We start from the raw sequence: 18,162 nt of genomic DNA, 5'->3' as shown, positions 1-18,162 counted from the left end.
TCACACCTTGTGCTAGAGTTGTTTGCACAGCAGATGAAACCGGTCTTGATGGTGAAACTACAGCACACTTTGCACCTGGTTTACAAGTATGTCTCACTGCAGAAGACACAAAAACATAGCCAAAAGTGAAAAACAAACTAATACAACCGTTTTCTAGAGTATGAATAAATAAAAATCCCCCTACACCAAAGCCTTTCCTCGCTTTCACTGTTTGACCTGTGCCTGCCGTGGTGTGGTCTGCGACTCCCTGAAAAATAAGCACATTTTCAATCAACGAAAAGGCCTGCAATCATTTTTATGGAATGACATGTAAGGCTCAATATCTCACCTTGAGTTGTGACTCTTGGAGCAACATACCCTTTCTGTTGTGACACTCTGGCATCTGAACAACAAAAAATAACACATTTAATAATAACAACATACTTTAGCCCTACTTCAGTTAATAAGTCAGTTATGGCTATGTATTTATTCATTCATAGATAATAGTTGTTGAAAAGCCGTACCACATTGCAGGTGAAAGTCAGGGCAGCAGGTGTTGAACTGGATACACTGAGGGTCACAGTTGCACAAGCGTCCGCGGATGAATGCCTCGCCACAGCGCCCTCTGCAGGACTGAGCTGAGAACGTAACAACCAACCAAACAAACAAACAAACAAACAAACAAACAAACAAACAAACATAAATATGCAATCAGCAGCTAACCCTGTCTTATGGACCCTTCAGTCATTTGAAACCATACCTATAGTGCACACAGCCTTGAAGTCCTGGCAGCACTCATTGTGAGACGCACACTGCAGGTCGCACGTGCACTGCTGTCCTCTGGAAAAGGCCTCTCCACAGCGGGCCACACAACTTCCTAAAACCAATCACAACACACTGGGTATAAAAACTATACAGTCCACATAAACATACTAAAATGTCACTAAACCTGAAGCTAAACCTTAGAGCAGGGGTCCCGAAACACCGGGCTGGGGCCCACAACCAGGCTGCGGCCCATCTTCTACCAGTCCCCAGAGCCCAATGTACTCAACCGTATCTTTTACAATGCATTATTTTTGTTTTATAGTCTGTTGCTATGTCCCTGTATTCTATACACATTTTACCATGACTATATGGAGCTGATGCTTCAATAAATAGCAAACATAAGTAATTAATTAATAATAAGGTATTTGTACACATTTTACGCTGCCGTTTCTGCGCTCTGCCCCCTTCAACCAGTCCCTGAAAAAAAATCTTATAATTGTACCAGTAGAAAATGAATGAATGAATTGTACCGGTCCTTGCGAAGAAAAAAGTATGACCTTTGAATATCTGTTACATAGATATACGTAAAAATATATGTTGTCCTTAATAATGAAATTTCCCCATGTGTGGACAATAAAGGAATATCTTAATATCAAAATATATTGACTTCAAATTGTAAGATCTTGCGTCCAGACTCTTACGTTTACGTTTGCAAGCAATATTATCCTCAAAGTTGCCTACTTTTTACTCTTACTTGAGTAATTTCCTGGACCACAATTTTGCACTTTCTACTTGAGCAATATAATTTTGAAGTAGGCTTCATCAAATCCTTGAGTTACAATAAAAAAGTTAAAAACATTCGAATAACATGTTCAAATATTCACAAACAGTCTTGGTTATCAAAATAGTGACGTGCAAATGTAGTCTACCTGGTTTTGCAGAATCAACAAAGCCCACCACAACCAACGCAATCAGCAGAAAACACATCATTTTCATCATCTTCCTCCACAAAGTAGTCCTCGTCTCAGTCCGGTCGATATCAACGCAGCACTTTTATATATGAGACGAAGCATCAGACTGGACATATTTAATTGACAGCACACGCCCTCACACACTTGTCCCACCAGCCCACGCTGCCAATAAACCAACCACAGGAAAATGTGACACTGTTTTCTATCTTACACCATCTAATCCCGACCATTACAAAAGAAGCAATTTGGTGATGAAGCCGGCACTTAATTTAGAACATTCCTAAAAATGTTTTCACTTGTTCCAGACAGGGCTTGAAATTTCCAAAATAAATAATGATCACGTGACAGCCACACGGACCTCCATTCATTGTCAGCCACATTTAAGGCAGTTTAAAACAATTGAAATGTCACCACACGAAAGACGGACCGCATGACATCAGGGTTCACAGCAGATGGCGGTAAACACATTCAGTTCTTTTGTATTTTATGTGCATTCAGTGGTATGCAAATAGTGCCCTTATTGTTTTATGTTATCTTTTGATCAAAACATTAAAGTATGTATGAGATGTCATTGTTTTGTCTGGAATATTTAACAGTATGGCATTAAAGCGCACACGACTGGTTCTCATGTTTTTCTAATTATTGCTTTGTTTTATGGAATAGCACCTGTATTAAATTTATCATACATTGTAGCTGAAAATCACAGGAAGCGGAGCTGAGTTTAGCAACAAAATCCCTCTATGATGTCATCAATAAGCGACATTTCATTGAAAAGGCAGTCAATTTACACTGAACTGACATATTTTTCTGGATCAAAATAAAGGTGTTATTAGGGATTATTATTTGTTAAATCATAACTATTGCGCAATAGTTTTATTTATTTTAATTACCTCTAAATCTGATGCCCATTCAACTAGGAAGTAACTTTATAAACTTTACCAAAATTGTCACACTGGGGGAAAATATGCAACATTTTTGTAAAACCTTAAACATAATGATTTTCACTACGTTTTAATGATCTGTGAAGTCTAACCTGTTATATGCAGTTCAAGTATGTTTTTAATGTGTTTTTGGCAATAAGGTCTAATAGTATGTCTAATTAAATGAATGCAGAATATACAACTCTAAATTTGCACTTTTACTAAACATTTCTATGACAAATGCAATTGTAAACATTGTAGATATTGGGGTTGTGTCACAGCCTTTTCAAATGAGATAAAAATAGTATTTAAGTGGTTTCTTCTTCCAAAGTCCATGTGAACTAGGCGTGTTTGTTAATCAGCGTTCAAAAGGACAATTGCACTGTCAGGACTATTCAAGTGGCATCAAAACCTCCACTACTCACTGGAGAATGGCACAAACACACAGTTACCCACATCACCTCAACCTCTATTAGCGGTGACCTTGTTTGTGGCAACTGTAATGCCTTTAATCCATTTTCCCTTTTCCCTCAAGTCCTTTGCACGTTTTACATCAGATGCCCTGTCGTTACCTGCAGACCATTCACTAAAATTGTGTTGCACAGTCCCAGAATACCCAAATTAAACAAAGAATAATGCAATAAGCTGTTTTAATGAGTTTGAATTCTAGGTTGTTTATTTGTCTGCGTGTTTATTTGAAGCGCAGAAATTCAGTTTAAACAAAACTAAACAGGTATTGTCAGGATTCATTATTAAAGGTGCACTATACTACTATGGAACCACCTGCTTGTCTCCATGGAGATGTTACAGCTTTGCCTCAATGTTCCACAGTATTGCATTTATTCAATTACAGGTGTTTATATTGCAAAAAATGTATACATATCTTGAAAAATCTCCACAGATCTGACCTGTAACTTGACATGATGGCATCATAGGCAAACAATACCATCTCCATGGAAACAAGTGGCAGATCCTCCTACAGAAAAGTACACAGAGCATCTTGAATAGGTGCAGTTTATAAATATGTCCGTTGTTGCAGGTTGGTAACATTCACACAATCTTTCACTTGAGGCCTTATATTTTATTATAAAGTGACTATTACATATAATTTCAATGGTCATATACAGCCTTTCTTATTCAGCAGACAGTGCAATTAAAGAGGCCTGTAAAAGTTTATTAGTGCCACACAGTGTGACAAAGCACAGACTGTGGGATAAACCAGACTTGGTGCATTTTCAGCTGTCCGACAGACATGATGACATTTAAGAGGCATCTGGTGAAATAAAAATAAGTCTACGACACAACACTTGAAGTTCAGCCATGGATAATTAAATCGGCCATAGATTCAAGAAGAGTAAACATTGCAAGTAGATACAGCCCAAATGTTGCAGTTGTGTTTGTTTAAATGAAGTGGAGTATAATTAAAAAATGTAATAAAACATGCGAGAAAAGTAGTATTTCTTTTGCATATGATTTCCCAGGCCAGTTCACATTTTCTGCTTTTCAACTACAACTAGCCTCCCGCTGCACAAATTTACTATTAATCTATTAAAAACTAAAAGCATTCAATTCTTATGACTCTAATTCTCATAACTCTTTACCCTTATCATTGTTAGTACAATAAATTGAAGAAAATACTGAATAAAATATAAAGGTATAACTGGGTTCTTTTATCATAATAAAGCCTGTTTTACCCTTGAAGCTCGTAAACGTCTGGCCAGTTTCATGCTTCTAATCCATTATGGCTCTGTCTATAATGCAACTGCAAAATGTCCTTGAATACTGTATAGCAGACCCCCCCCACACTGTGAACCATGTGCCAAGGCTGAGGGGCATTATGCTCAGGTCACTCTTGTAAAAGTGGTCTCAGTGGGTTCTTACCTAGTTAAATAAAGGTTAATAAATAAATAAACAATACCTAATACCCATCACTTGCTGTGTGCCCCCCCCCCCCCCCTTTTCTCTCTCTTAATTTCTTTACATATCAGACCTGAAATGAAGTGCATTGTCAATGTTTTCTCATATTGATTAATGTTGTTTAAATTTTGTTTTTCCTTGTTTCTTTAGTTTTGTTCTCACTTACCTTATGCTTGTACACCTTGTAGCCTATGAGTCCTTCCCTTGTAAAATAATAAAATAAATGAATATAATTTAACAATACAAATAATGTGCGGAAACATAAAATTACTTATGAATCATAAATTATGCTCTCTGGCTGAAGTGCAAAATAGAATTAAAATATGTATTATTTTTGTAAAAGTTAAAGTTATGTTTATGTTTTTTCCTTGTTCCCGGAACCATTCTTTAGGTTTATTTCCCGTCGGAATACTTATATTGACGGAAACGCCCATCTTCGGGCTTCCTGCATAACGTTCAAACAAATAACACGTTTTTGTTGATCTATCTTATTGGACACTTTTATGGAAAAGTTTGCATAACGCGAACAGGTAGGAGAATGAGAAATGGAAAAAGTTACGTGTTTTTCTTGTCCAATTTGTATAATTAGTTCAGCACACATTGGCTTTCAAAGTACAGAACATGGCGTGTGTGTTTTGTTCAAATGCCTTATTAAGTCACTATGATTGGCACGATGTAACTAGAAGGAGCAGGAACAAAATTGTTGATTTTACTAACAGAGGTTTTAAAATCAAACAATGAAACTGTCAATGGTCAATAAACACAAGCAGATTCACCGTTATTCACAGGAAATAAACAAATGGATAACTGTCCCAGACTATCCTGTTTTTAGACCCTCCTTTAGCATACATTATACAAGAAAAAACAAGTCTAAAATAAACCTCTAGGAGAACTATAGTGAAGGAGAAATTGATTCTCATGTATGGACAGGCTGTAGATGTGTCCAGGACTGTAACATTTATAAGTTTCCAAATGTTTTCTACTTTTCATGATCTGATATAAAATTATTATTGTTTTCTGTGCTGCCTATAGGTTTTAGAATGTCTGTTTTGTTTCGTTCTCAAGTTGATTAACACCAAATGCCACCAATCTCTTTTATTTTTTACCCCATTTCTCTCTAGCGATGCTCCTTGTGGTCAGCGGTTTGTACATCGGCACCGCGGCTGACCTAAATGACCGAGAGGGCCTTGTGGATGCAGGGGTCACTCATGTCCTGACAGTGGACTCCATTGACCCTCTGCTCCCTCCAGACTCTGGACTCTGCACCAAGTGGCTCAGCGTCCTGGATGAGGCCACTTCTGACCTCCTCAGTCACCTGGACGAATGTTTCCTTTTCATTCAAGGAGCTGTGGACGGAGGTGGTGCTGTGCTTGTTCACTGGTAAGACTCTAAAGCTGCAGTTTAAGAAATAGCATGATTAATGATAATATTGAGACTGTTAACTAAACTCTGAAGCATAATGTGTAAAAAGTACATTTAAAACCTACATTATTTTTAATAAATACAATGACTAGCTCATTTCAGTTCAATTGTGTGAATTATGAGTGACAGAAGTTACAAATGTACAGCTCAAATGTTATCTTACTAGAAAATAAATTATTAAATGTTCTTCCCAAGTGCAAAGAAATGAACACACAATAAATACTGAGCCCCAGAATGCTTATTAAGTCGATAAATTATCCTTTTGCATTATACATTATATACATTATCGACCTTAAGTTTGATGACGTTCACTGGACAACTGACACAGACTGTTAGTCGCAGCCGTTCAGCATTTAAAGACGTAGATTTATTCTTCACACACATTAATTCAGTGTTTGTTATAATGATATCAATAATATCAAAGTGAGTAATATGTCTGCAGCCCGCCTGAATGCCGAATCAATGACTCAAAAATACATTTACGGTTTGTATTACTGTTGACATTGATTTAATAAAAACGATCATGAGTAGTAAATGTTTATAGTGTAATCGATTACGTTAATAATTGCTGGCTTGTATGGTGCACTATTCTGTCATTATGAATTTGCTTTGGCTCTGTGTGCTTCAGTCAGGCTGGTCGGAGTCGCAGTGCCACGGTTATAACTGCTTATTTAATGAAGAAATGTCAGCTCAGTTTCACAGAGGCCTACGACAAACTGAAGAAACTCAAACCTGATGTCCAGTAAGTTTATGTTCCTATACATGGACACGTCTAGAAACGAATGCTTTTTGCCTTTATTAAAACTAGCTGTTCTATTTAGAAATACCAGTGTAACTATTAAATGCTTTGACATTTTTAGAATTATTCCATCTATGATTACTTGTGCCAATTGTCTCAGGAGAAATCTGAACACTGAAGTCATTTTAACGCATTGTTTGACCAAAAAGAACTGTTATTGTTTCCCAGGGTCAATCCTGGCTTCGAGGAGCAGTTGTGTCTGTATGAAAATATGCAATGTGAAGTTGACACATCCAGTCCACTGTACAAACAATACAGACTGACCAAGATCACAGAGAAATTCCCAGGTAACGTCCCTTAACACAGAGCGAAAACATGATCAAACTGTTGTGCACTTTTCTGACATTTGCTTTTTTTTTTTGGCATAGAGTTGCGGCATGTTCCAAAGGAGGTTTTTGCTGTTGACCCTGCAGATTCCTGCTCTTCTGAAGTGACGTATCGCTGCAGAAAATGCCGGTAATGCCAGTAGTTGAATCAGAAAGTAGTGGCTTTTGAGCTAAATAACTTATTTTCTCTGACCAAAGGAAGAAACTGACCATTATATATCACATAAATAAGTAGTAACAACCTATTGATTCTCAAAATACTGTAAAATACTGTGGGAAAAGTAAGGCAATCAAATGACTAATAAAAGTCCTGTTCTTAGATGAGAGGAGAGCATTTGGACATGGCTGCGTCTTCCTCGAGGCAAATGTATTACGAGCAGTTCTTTTCCTTGTTTTCAGAATGATGAGTAATGTTCCCATAACAATTAACAATTTAAAACAAAATGTCCTGTCTTTTGAATGGTATTAAGTGCTCAATATGTTGCCTATAACAGGAAAATAAAACCCATACATTTAATTAAGTTAATTTGAGTGTTAATTTGACTGAAAATGGTTATTGGTTCATTCATTTGCAGACGAACCCTCTTCCGTGATTCAAGTATCCTCAGTCACTCTGTGGGAGACGGTGCTTTCCAATATAAGAAGTCCAATAATCTGTCAGGTAAGTGTGTGTGGAGTCAAACAGGTGTAACTTCACATTATAACGTGTGTGCTTTTGTCAGGTCGAGTGCAGTGTACATCATACTTCATTGAGCCAGTTCAGTGGATGGAACCAGCTTTACTCGGAGTCATGGATGGGCAGGTAACATACTCATTTATTTATGAGTAAAATGTTCTATCATACATGTAACTTACACCAAATTTAGGGGGATTTTGTTTTCACAATCAAATGCATCTGTATTTAAGTAAAGCCAAAACAAAGTTGAAATGGTTGTAATCTGAAAATGTCCAAATGTAGAAGTATGTTAGTAAAGTCCTAAATTACCCCTTCTGTCATGTTACCTTTTACTCTGAAAAATGTATGATTACTTTCTTATCCTTTTTTAGTCTTCTGTCAAAGCTCAATGCCTCTAGACGTGTTTTGAGTGTGCACTGCTAACTTAATCCTGTTCTACTATGCTATTGCAAGTCTGATAACATTCTCACTTGTATCATCTCTTTTCTTTGCCGGTGCAGCTCTTGTGTCCAAAGTGCCACTCAAAGCTGGGCTCCTTCAACTGGTGTGGCGACCGGTGCTCGTGCGGCCGATGGGTCACGCCGGCGTTCCAGCTCCACCGCAACAGAGTGGACGAGATCCACCTACAGAAATGAGAAGCGCTTATTACTGCTGACAATAATGGAAAATGTAACTAAAATATATGCAGAGGTTTTGAAATGTGGTGTTTGTCAATTATTGTTTAAAAAAACAAAAACAATTAAAGACTTTTTAAAGGATGTATACATTTTATTACGTCCAATTCAGGGGTTCAAACAATCCAAAATTATGTTACACTGATAATTGACACATTTCACATTTTCACACATTATTTTATTATATGTACAAGTATTTTCTTATTTCTTTTTTTCTTTTCACATCTTTTAAATTGCAGTCCACATTGCGTGCTCCTTTTACCTCTACCGCTCGACAGATGGCGCTGTTTCTCTACTTAACGCTGTGAATCAATTGGAAAAGACGCACGAGTGTGACTTTTTCACGTGGCTTTGAAGACATACACTACTACTGCTACACATTTACATTAAAAGTAAATAGCTTGACATTGTAATACATTTGGTGTCATCAGTGACCGCAGAGAAGTACATATTTGGACATTTGAAGGTAGTACTCTAGGTTTGGTTTAGTTTCAGATGGATTACTCACTTGTTTACCTGGCACTCTGGGTGTTGTACATTTTGATATAAATGCATGTTGTTTTTGTTGTCTATTTGATATTTTACACTTCTCAAATCTGCAATGTATTGTTGCCTCATTTATCTTCCTCACTCGCTCTTGGTGCATCGCTTTTACGCACACAAGTATTGCAACCTTCCTAAATTGACCTCAGTGATAATGCAGCTCAATATGTACAAAATGTTGCTTTATAATTGCCACTCTCCTCTTTCCCCCCCTCTCTCTCCCTCTCTCTCTCTCTCTTGCTCCTCTTCGCGTCACTTGGCGGCTCCCAGCGACCATCAGCTGTGCCGCGGTCAACACCGGAGATCACGCGAAACCACCGGCCACTCTCACCCGACAGCGACCGCCCGACGTGGCCGTGTGATGCTCCCCCCTCCGCGCGTCCGTGAGTAGTCGTCGTTCCACCGCCTTTCGTTTCTTCCCGGTCAGTCGGAATAGCAGCCGCACGCACCGCGCGTCACGAAGGCAGAAGCCGCGCTCCGTTTGACGCGCGCAGAGCCGGGCGCGTCAAACGGAGCGCGGCTTCTGCCTGATAGTCCCCGGTTTAAAGTTACTTGTCGCTTATGTTTACGTCCCAATGTTGTATTCAGGCTTACTTATTCAGTCTATGCGTTTGACTCGTCGTGCGTCTCAGATCTCGGCTTAAAGTGTCTGAATTTGATTAATTGTTCCATGATTTCATCGCGTCAATCATGCCCAAAACTACAAAGATGAGTAATTAAAGCAAACAAGATCATGATTTGAAGATGTTGGTGCGATTAAATATCTGTTTGAGTGCCGTGTCTGCTCTGGATGGAAGTGCTAAACCATCAGGAAATGATCAGAGCCATTATTTGATTGATGACCTGATTAATCATTGTTAACAAAGGCATGTCTTGTAAGAATAAACCTTGAGCCTGGTTCACACCGTTGCGCCGTTTGTCCGCGCGGCAGTTGCCCCGGGGCAGATGTGGAAACAGGCTGCAGCAGGTAGACCCGTATCAGATGAAAGCAGTGACCCTGCAGATGTATTTGGTGTTTGTCATTGTAATTACAGGTGAACCAGTTTGCCTTGGCTCCGGATAATGTGCAATTATGTCGAACCCCAAGTGGCTAATTATGTGAAATATACTCATACAGAGCAACGAATGGACGTTTCATGGCCATTTAGTTGGGCTTCAGCAGGTACAGTAGAGTAACAGTAGTAGCCCAGGTGGTAGTAGTTGCAGTACTGGTAATAGTAGCAGCAACATTAAGCAATTGTAATTTAAAAGGTCAAAGATCAGTCATTGACCACCTGAAATTGTAGAAAAAGAGACGTTTTTGAATGTCGATCACAACGCTCATAACGAGAGGGACTGGAATAGCGTTACGTGCCAATAATAAGGGTGATGATACATTTTATTTATATATATTTTCATGACACTAAAAGGTGCTTCACAGAACAATAATAAAACATTAAGCAACAAATTATGCAGAAAGATAAAAAACAGTAAATCAATTAAATAGTGAGAAGCCATGATATTTTAACCCCGGAAGCCGATACATGTAAACAGTCTTGTTGTTTTCTTTGCAAATCTCACTTTTACACAGTGGGACGTTCTCTGAATAGTGGGACGAGAGACGGGGCCCTAAACAGCTGTGCAGGACGACCAAAAGAGTCAATCAACTTATAACCAACGCATACAAACATTCTGTCGCACTGTATTGCCATATCATAAAGGCTCTTAACATAGCAGACATTTCACCTTCTTGTTCAGCAGGCTAGTGTTTAAAATGCCAACGTTAACCCCAGCAGCAGCTTTTGACTTTTCTCACATTGTCCAAATTCACAGGCCCGGCCTTTGTACTGATCTTAAGCCCGGGGCAAACAGGTTGTACAGTATCACACCGAGCCCGGGCCCTTTCACAGTCAATGTGCACAGTGTTGAATGTGCTGGGTGGCCCGGCTCAGAGCATGCGCGGCCCGCGTCACTGAGGCCAAAGGCTGCAGGGGTCAGGGGGGGCTCTGAGCTGACCATCTGGCCCCTGGGGGTTGGTTTCCTCACTGGCCACCATTGTTCCTTCGCAAACAATTGGGACTTAATCTGGGAGGAGATAAGTGAGGGCCTTGTGACACCACTCATGCACACAGACGGCACGCGGCTCCCTTTAGCCTTGAAGGAGACGTCTCATTTCAGTGAGGCTCAGGCGGCGCGCCCTCTACATTTTGTTTAATCGTGACCTGAGCAAATGATATGTGCAATCTAGCTTTGCGCTAAGATGATTTTCTTTGTTCAGCTTCAGCTTTTTCTTAGCTCATAAACCTGGTTAATGAATCATGAGCATGGATAGTTAGGCTTGTTAGTTTAGCTTTCATTTACAATTGGGAAAAGGCATCAATAGTAGTTTCAACATTCATATTATAATAACTTAATAACATAAGACCTTAACAAAAATGATGATTTGGCGTTTATAGTGCTTTTTTATGAGCTCAACGTGGTACTCAGTCACTCTTCCCACACACTCTGGAGATTGGAATCAGTCAAATATTTATTGCCGTTGTAAATTAATTCACAAACTCTGAATTGGCTTTGGCAATGTGATGCAACATAAAACTGTGACAAAACAAATGTAAAATACTGTAATATATAAACTATGGCAAAATACAGGCATTCATAACATAAGAGAATAAAACTAGATTTGACTGAAAATAAAATATACAGTATAAACAGAAAAAAAAAAGGCACAACTAGCAGTGCAAATAAGCTTAGTTTACATTTTGGCCTCTTTTAAAACCTGTAAATCCACTACACAGTTACAATTGGAATTAATGAATGAGATCAATTTTCCTCGATTCTCATTCTGTGTCTTTATTGCACAAAATGGCAGAGTAAGTTATTCTTCTACACGTTTAAAATGTTATATAAAGTTCTGATCCGGTCTAACATGGCTGCTGATGACCTCAGTTTTCTGCCTTCGCCGCTCCGCTGTAGATGGCCCGCTGTGACACTCAAAAGATGTTGTCTAAAAATACGAGCTGACATTTCTCACATTCGTCTAATTTGCTCCCATTTGCACATACGTCTCCACGACAACAGATTGATTTATTATTCTGTATCATTTTGGAGTCGGCAGGTGTCTCCTTCAGCTCAGGCCGGACCACATGTTTACTCAGTTGTCCTTTTGTTTGCTTGTTTTTATTTTTCCTGTGAGAATTTATTCTGACACGAGACAAGGCTCAGTTGTTATCCTCGCACCTTTGCATTATTGTTCTTTGTTATGACAGACCAGGGTGTGATGGAGAACTGCTCCACGCGGGGGCAAAGCTAAAACACATATATAACCATTGATTTCCAATACTGAGGTTTGGTTTCCTCTATACGTTACCTAGAACAAAACATATTTTTTTAAATATTGATCCAGGAAAGGCAAAATCCTTTACATGCAACAGCCGGTTTGGATTGTCACCTCTGGGACTGATTAGTAGTTTTAACCAATATGTCTATTTTAGGAAGCTGGAGTAGCTCAATATGTTTTTTGCACTTATGTTTAGGAATGTAAATGGCTATTGTTTCAATTTCTCCAACAATATGCAAAGATGCCAAAATGAACTAGGGCTGTGCAATAAAGTTTCAATTACAAAAGTTGTATCATCGAGTAATTTACATTATTCTTAAATGTGAGTGTTCAATGTGCGCGTGAAAAAGTGTTTCTCCCCTTCCTTATTTATTTTTGTGTGTGCATGTTTGTCACACTTATGTTTCCAATCAAATAAATGTAAATGTTTGTCAAAGACGACACAAGGAAACACTGTTTGATTTATTTATTATTATGAAGGGAAAACAAAATCTGAACCTACATGGCCCTGTGTGTAAAAGCCCCTAAACCTGAAAACTGGTTGGGCCGGCCTCAGCAGCAACAACTGCAATCAAGCATTATATGTGAAAACTTGCAATGAGTCTATTACAGAGTTGTGGAGGAATTTTGGCCCACTCGTCATTGTAGAATTGTTGTAATTCAGCAACATTGGAGGGTTTTGAAGGAACCACCTTTTTAAGGTCATGCCACAGCATCTCTAACACATTTTACTGTTGGCATGATGTTTTTGCTGAAATGCTGTTAGTTTTACGCCAGATGTAATTTGACTCACACCTTCCAAAAAGTAAACCTTTGTCTCGTCAGTCCACAGAGTATTTTATCAAGAGGTTTTCTGGCAAAATTGAGAGCTTAATGTTCTTTTTGCTCAGCAGTGGTTTTAGACTTGGAACTCTACCATGCAGGTGTCTTTCTTATGGTGGACTCATGAACACCATAACTCAGTCAAGTGAGGCCTGCAGGTCTTGGGATGTTGTTGTGGGGTCTTTTGTGACCTCTTGGATGAGTTGTTGCTGTGATCTTGGGCTAATATTAGTCGGCCGCTAACTCCTGGAAAGGAACCCCATTTTTCCATGTTTTTGCAACTTGTGGATACTGGCTCTCACTGTGGTTCACTGGAGTCCCAAAGCTTTAGAAATGGCTTTATAACCTTTTCCAGACTAATAGCTCTCAATTACTTTCTTTTGTCATTTGTTCCTGAATTTCTTTGGATCTCAGCATGATGTCTAGCTTTTGAGGATATTTTGATCACTTCACTTTTTCAGGCAGGTTAAGGTCTGGAACAGGTGAGCCAGTAATCAGGCTTGGTTTTGGCTGGATACATTTTACTTAGTTGAACTTAGTTGTGATAAACCACAGTTAAGTTATGTTTTAACAGGGTGGAAAACACTCGCTTAGTTAAATAATAATTTGAATAATTGTGATTGTAATGATTTTTCCCCCATAACCGAAAAGCCTGAGAATGAATGTACTATTACTAGTTTAAAAAAAGTTACATTACGTTACATTAATAGTAAGGAGCAGGCTTGATACTAGGTACTGATTTAGATTTCGTACAATGTATGGGGATGTATGAATAATATTGTACTGTCATGAGATATGTAGTTAACACAAACAATGGAAGACCTCCTCAGGCACTTTTTTATGTGTTTATTCATTCTTGAAGTCTAACCTTTACAGACAAAGTGCAAAATACCAAAACAATTGACTTACTCATGTTGCTCAGCTTTTCTCTTTTTTTAATATTGATCAGTAAAAGGAAAATCTTTAGCATGCATGGACCACCAGGGGCCAGTTAGTTATGCGGACCAATCCATGCCTTTCAGAGGCTTGACTTAGTGAGCCGGATACGTCTTATGTGAAGTACAGATGGAACCGAAGCTAAATCCACCTTACTATTGTTTCACACCATAGCAATTAAAATGTATGGTTAATTTCAGTTGATATTGATGGACATTATCCATTTACAAACACCAATTGATAGTGCTGCAAGTACAAACTCCTGTATAATTTTAACCCAATAAAGTTACCGCTGGGGGCATTAAAAATACAGGATAACATTTTATAGAGAAGTCTTTGTTATTTGAGTATTCTTTGTTATTTAAGAGCTTTTTTACACTACTATTACTCTCTTAAACTGCGCTTTTTTACTGAAGGCCAAAATGCCAGGAACACTGTGTTCTTGAGCGGTTCTCAATCAAAAGAACACAGAGGAATTATTATTATTTTTTTTACTGTTGTACTTGCAGTGACGTGCTCAAGCGTTGATCTGCCAAAGCAGCACGCCAGAACTTAAAACTCTTGATTGATAAAACATTGTGTGTACATGCGTTGAGTTAGGTTAGGTACGTCCTCTCCTTGTACCGGAGATACAGGCAGCTTTGGTAGATTATAATGACGGATGTATTGATGCCTTGTCACAAACAGTAACAGACTAAGACCAGATGTTGCTCCTCTTCCAGCGCTTTGGCAATTAAGTAGAACCATCTTTCCGCAAATGCAGCATGTCTGAGGTAGATAAGGCCTGCTGAGTTGCATGGGCGGCGGAGGAAGGGAAAATGTCAAATCAAGATGTACAATGTGCCTTTAAGTACAAATGACAGTTTAATGATTTAACAAAATAAAGGTGTTATCCGGTATTATTTGTCAAATCATAACTGCTGTGCAATTTAGACTGGTTTTGACCCTAGTTTACTTTATGGTTGCTAGGTAACTGTTGTTGAATTACCTCTACATATGTCACATTTGCTGCTCATGTTCAACCAGGAAGTAACGTTATTAGCGTCACCAAAAGGCAAAAAAATAGACAAAAAAATGCACAAAAATAGGCAAAATATTTAGTACATTCTTAAATACTGTAATGTTTGTGAAGTCATATGCACTATTCATTCAGCTTGTTTTTACATATTTGTGCAAAGATTGATTTTTTTGAGAGGGACACTACAGTTAGACGTTGCCGCCAAATAAGTAACTGAGGTTTGATCCAAATAAATCAATAAACATGTAGGAGGCCAAATGACAGCTGTATAGAGGGTAGAGGTTATCCCAGGACACGTTTGCACATTTCAGTTTAGAGCTCAGTGCTGCAGTGATGTGGGGACTGTATTTACTGTATGAAGGCGTATGACACGCTCAACAATTGGATCATTAAAGCCAATCGCACAAAGGCCCACAGCACCTCCCCCGGCTCACACAGATGTCAAAGGTCCGTGACCCCTTCCATTTATGTGCATTGATCCCTCTGTTGGGGGTGGGGTCTCCTTCTGAAAGCTCCGACCATCAGCTGTTATATCTTCGTTTCACTTGCAGGAAGTACAGCCACTATTGTCTCTTACGATCTTTATATGATGTCATTTAAAAATACATGTTGTACTTAACTCAAACCCACAATCCTAACGCTAGTTGTAGAAAAATAGATTGAATATTTTTTAACCAGTTTCGATTTTGAGATCACATTCTGCAGTCTATTAGAAATGTGCTTAAATGCTCCTGTGAGATAACAAAAGTGGCCCCAAACGCAAAAGCCTTTTTTTGGGGAAAATTACACCTCTATATAGGTCCATGCTTACTGCAGGCCATTGAGTTTTCTTATTATAGACACATTTTGCATACTTCAAAAAAGCAACACTTTAGTAACTGTTTTATGATGACGATGAGCTCATATTTTGCAAATCATTACAAAAGTAAAACCTTTGAAATTCAAGTATTCACTATGAAATATCACCTACCTTTTTGGAGTTTCCTTACCAACACTCTTATAACAGCCTTTTGAGTTTCCTTTTTTATTAACGATATACTCAATATTTGGCTATTCTTCAAAGCAACAAATTAGATATTCGCCCTGCATACAAATACATCTGACTGCTTCTGCTTACATAATACCACTCGACCTGACATTTTGGCTGACCCGTCTCCTCTCTGATGCCTGACCATGAATTTGTGTTTGGTGCGACTCTCCTTCACACCCGCGTGTTTATGGCCCGCTCAGGAATGAAGGAGAAAGGGAAACGTCATGTAGGTCAAACTCCTCCACTCTTCTCCCTAAAAAAATACCTTTCAAAACAGCTGCTGCGGTGGCAGAGGAGTCGATGAGGCACTGCCAGCCTGGATCACAGTACATAAAAGCCAAAAGGATCTGAACATCCTTTGCTTTCAGGTCTTGGTGACACTGTTGTTGCTTTGGTGATTCCTTGATCTAAACAGGATGTATCTGTCTGTACTTTCTTCTGGGCACGTCCTTATAAACAATTCTGCAGACATTTTCAGATGTAGGGCTCAGGATATTTCGAAGCATCTAATAAATGATTTTCCAGATTCGTTTTGATTTTTTATTTATAGGTCCTGTCCTGATGTACAATTTAAACAGTTCAGGAGAATTAGCAGTTGTGCGAAGACCGAAATGTCTTTAGTGCAATAATAACCACATGCAAGAAACAATTGATTTATCTGAAGAAGAAAAAAACAACAACAACAACAACAACAACAACAGTCTTTCTAGCGCAAAAGTGAAATATCCAGGAATCTCTTTCAAGCGTACTCCCATACATTTTATATTATTACTAAGTAATTGCCTCTGCCAGGGCAAAATAACATCTTTGATTAACCATTATTTGTCCACAATGAAAATTAATAATTTGAATTTCCACTCTGTAGTGTTTAAGGCACAACTATTCCACTATTTAAAGTGTATTAATTAAGGCAAAACAAATAACCCACCAAACAGTGTATACAAACAGAGTATACATTTTTCCTCCCACAATGAGTTTTGTGTACCCTCCCACATCAAAGCTCAAATACTTTCCTGACAGTAATAGACAAAACTTATCTGGACGTGCCTCAGAGTTGTTCGTCAGGAAGCGAGTCCATAGAAAGTCAAAGGGTGAGAGAGGCGCGAGCAGACACATTTGATTGGTGTGCGTGGGCGGGGGAAGTGATGCTGCGTCAAGGTTAAGGAGGAATTTCAAGCCTTTGTAGCCAGGGATGAACCCTGCAGTAGCTGTACCAAACAATGTGGGTCCGCTGGATGAGTGTGAAGGTGCTCCTGATCCCAAAAAGTGTCCGAGTTGATCTGTGGAGTGCACTTAGGAAAACCATAACCTCATTCCTGCCTTTGAGAGTTGGAAAGGCTCCAGCTGAGAGTTCCTTTTGGCTTGTCTCTGTTGTTATGGTACAGTGTGTTCTCACAGCCTCTACCTCCACACATGCAGAACTAACGCGTGCCGAATGACTTTGTTTTTTTAAAGGGTACACTGTGTTCCGCAGTAAAATTCTCTGACAGAGTTAATAGTTGTCAGGCACTGATATTGATTGTTTAAATCATTCATGGAGCTATCAGCTTTTAGATAAGTGATAAATGGGTCATCAAACATCAACTTACCTTGTGAGTTTGGTTGGGAGCGTCTATGTAACCAAATGTGTGTGGATGATTAAAGTAATAACACTAACACTAACATAGCATTTATTTATATAGCACGTTGGATCACACCACATCTGGTGGTGTTAAGTTACTTGATGGAAGCAAGGCTGTCAATCTGTGACTGTGGCCCCTACAATCACCATCAAAAGATTAATTCTAGGCAATGTGGGTGAAGTGTCTTTTTTTTTTTTAACCTTTATTTAACCAGGAGGTCCAAGTGAGATTCAGAATCTCTGACCTGGACAAGGTAGCAGGTCAGTGTGGCCACAAAACCATCAAAGTGATTAGACAAACAGTAATCAAAGGTAGTAATTTACTATGACATCCAAAAATGCACAATGTACACTTTGTGTTGTTTAAAAAATAAATTAATTTCTGACAGTGTTAGGGGACTTAACACTAAAATATTCAGATTCAGTT

At 38.7% G+C, this 18,162-nt stretch overlaps 2 protein-coding genes across 2 annotated transcripts in view; both read left to right on the top strand.

Annotated features, from left to right (window-relative positions):
• Positions 1–4,979: 4,979 nt before the first annotated feature.
• Positions 4,980–8,478, top strand: dusp12 (dual specificity phosphatase 12). The gene is made up of 8 exons (XM_072440339.1): positions 4,980–5,082; positions 5,674–5,932; positions 6,603–6,716; positions 6,942–7,060; positions 7,142–7,229; positions 7,675–7,760; positions 7,822–7,901; positions 8,276–8,478. Exons 2-8 carry the CDS (start codon positions 5,676–5,678, stop codon positions 8,408–8,410), a joined length of 879 nt encoding a protein of 292 aa, XP_072296440.1. The 5' UTR covers positions 4,980–5,082; positions 5,674–5,675; the 3' UTR covers positions 8,411–8,478.
• An 879-nt stretch (positions 8,479–9,357) lies between these two features.
• The window catches only part of greb1l (GREB1 like retinoic acid receptor coactivator), a 54,285-nt gene continuing 45,480 nt past the window's right edge, over positions 9,358–18,162 (top strand). Inside the window, exon 1 of the mRNA XM_072440904.1 lies at positions 9,358–9,375. The gene's annotated coding sequence lies outside the window, so the exon portion shown is untranslated. The remainder of the gene's footprint in view (positions 9,376–18,162) is intronic.

The sequence above is a fragment of the Eucyclogobius newberryi genome, unplaced genomic scaffold (assembly GCF_026437365.1).
Source record: "Eucyclogobius newberryi isolate DKJ021-1_F unplaced genomic scaffold, fEucNew1.0.hap1 SCAF_12, whole genome shotgun sequence".
In the NCBI taxonomy this organism is placed as follows: Eukaryota; Metazoa; Chordata; class Actinopteri; order Gobiiformes; family Gobiidae; genus Eucyclogobius; species Eucyclogobius newberryi.
This window is presented reverse-complemented; position numbering and strand designations above follow the sequence as displayed.

Excerpts from the sequence above, each read along its gene's own strand:
- dusp12 (XM_072440339.1), top strand. The coding sequence starts at position 5,676 with ATGCTCCTTGTGGTCAGCGGTTTGTACATCGGCACCGCGGCTGACCTA. Across the intron at positions 7,061-7,141 it reads GATCACAGAGAAATTCCCAG|AGTTGCGGCATGTTCCAAAG; the intron begins GTAACGTCCCTT and ends TTTTTGGCATAG. Across the intron at positions 7,761-7,821 it reads GAAGTCCAATAATCTGTCAG|GTCGAGTGCAGTGTACATCA; the intron begins GTAAGTGTGTGT and ends TGCTTTTGTCAG.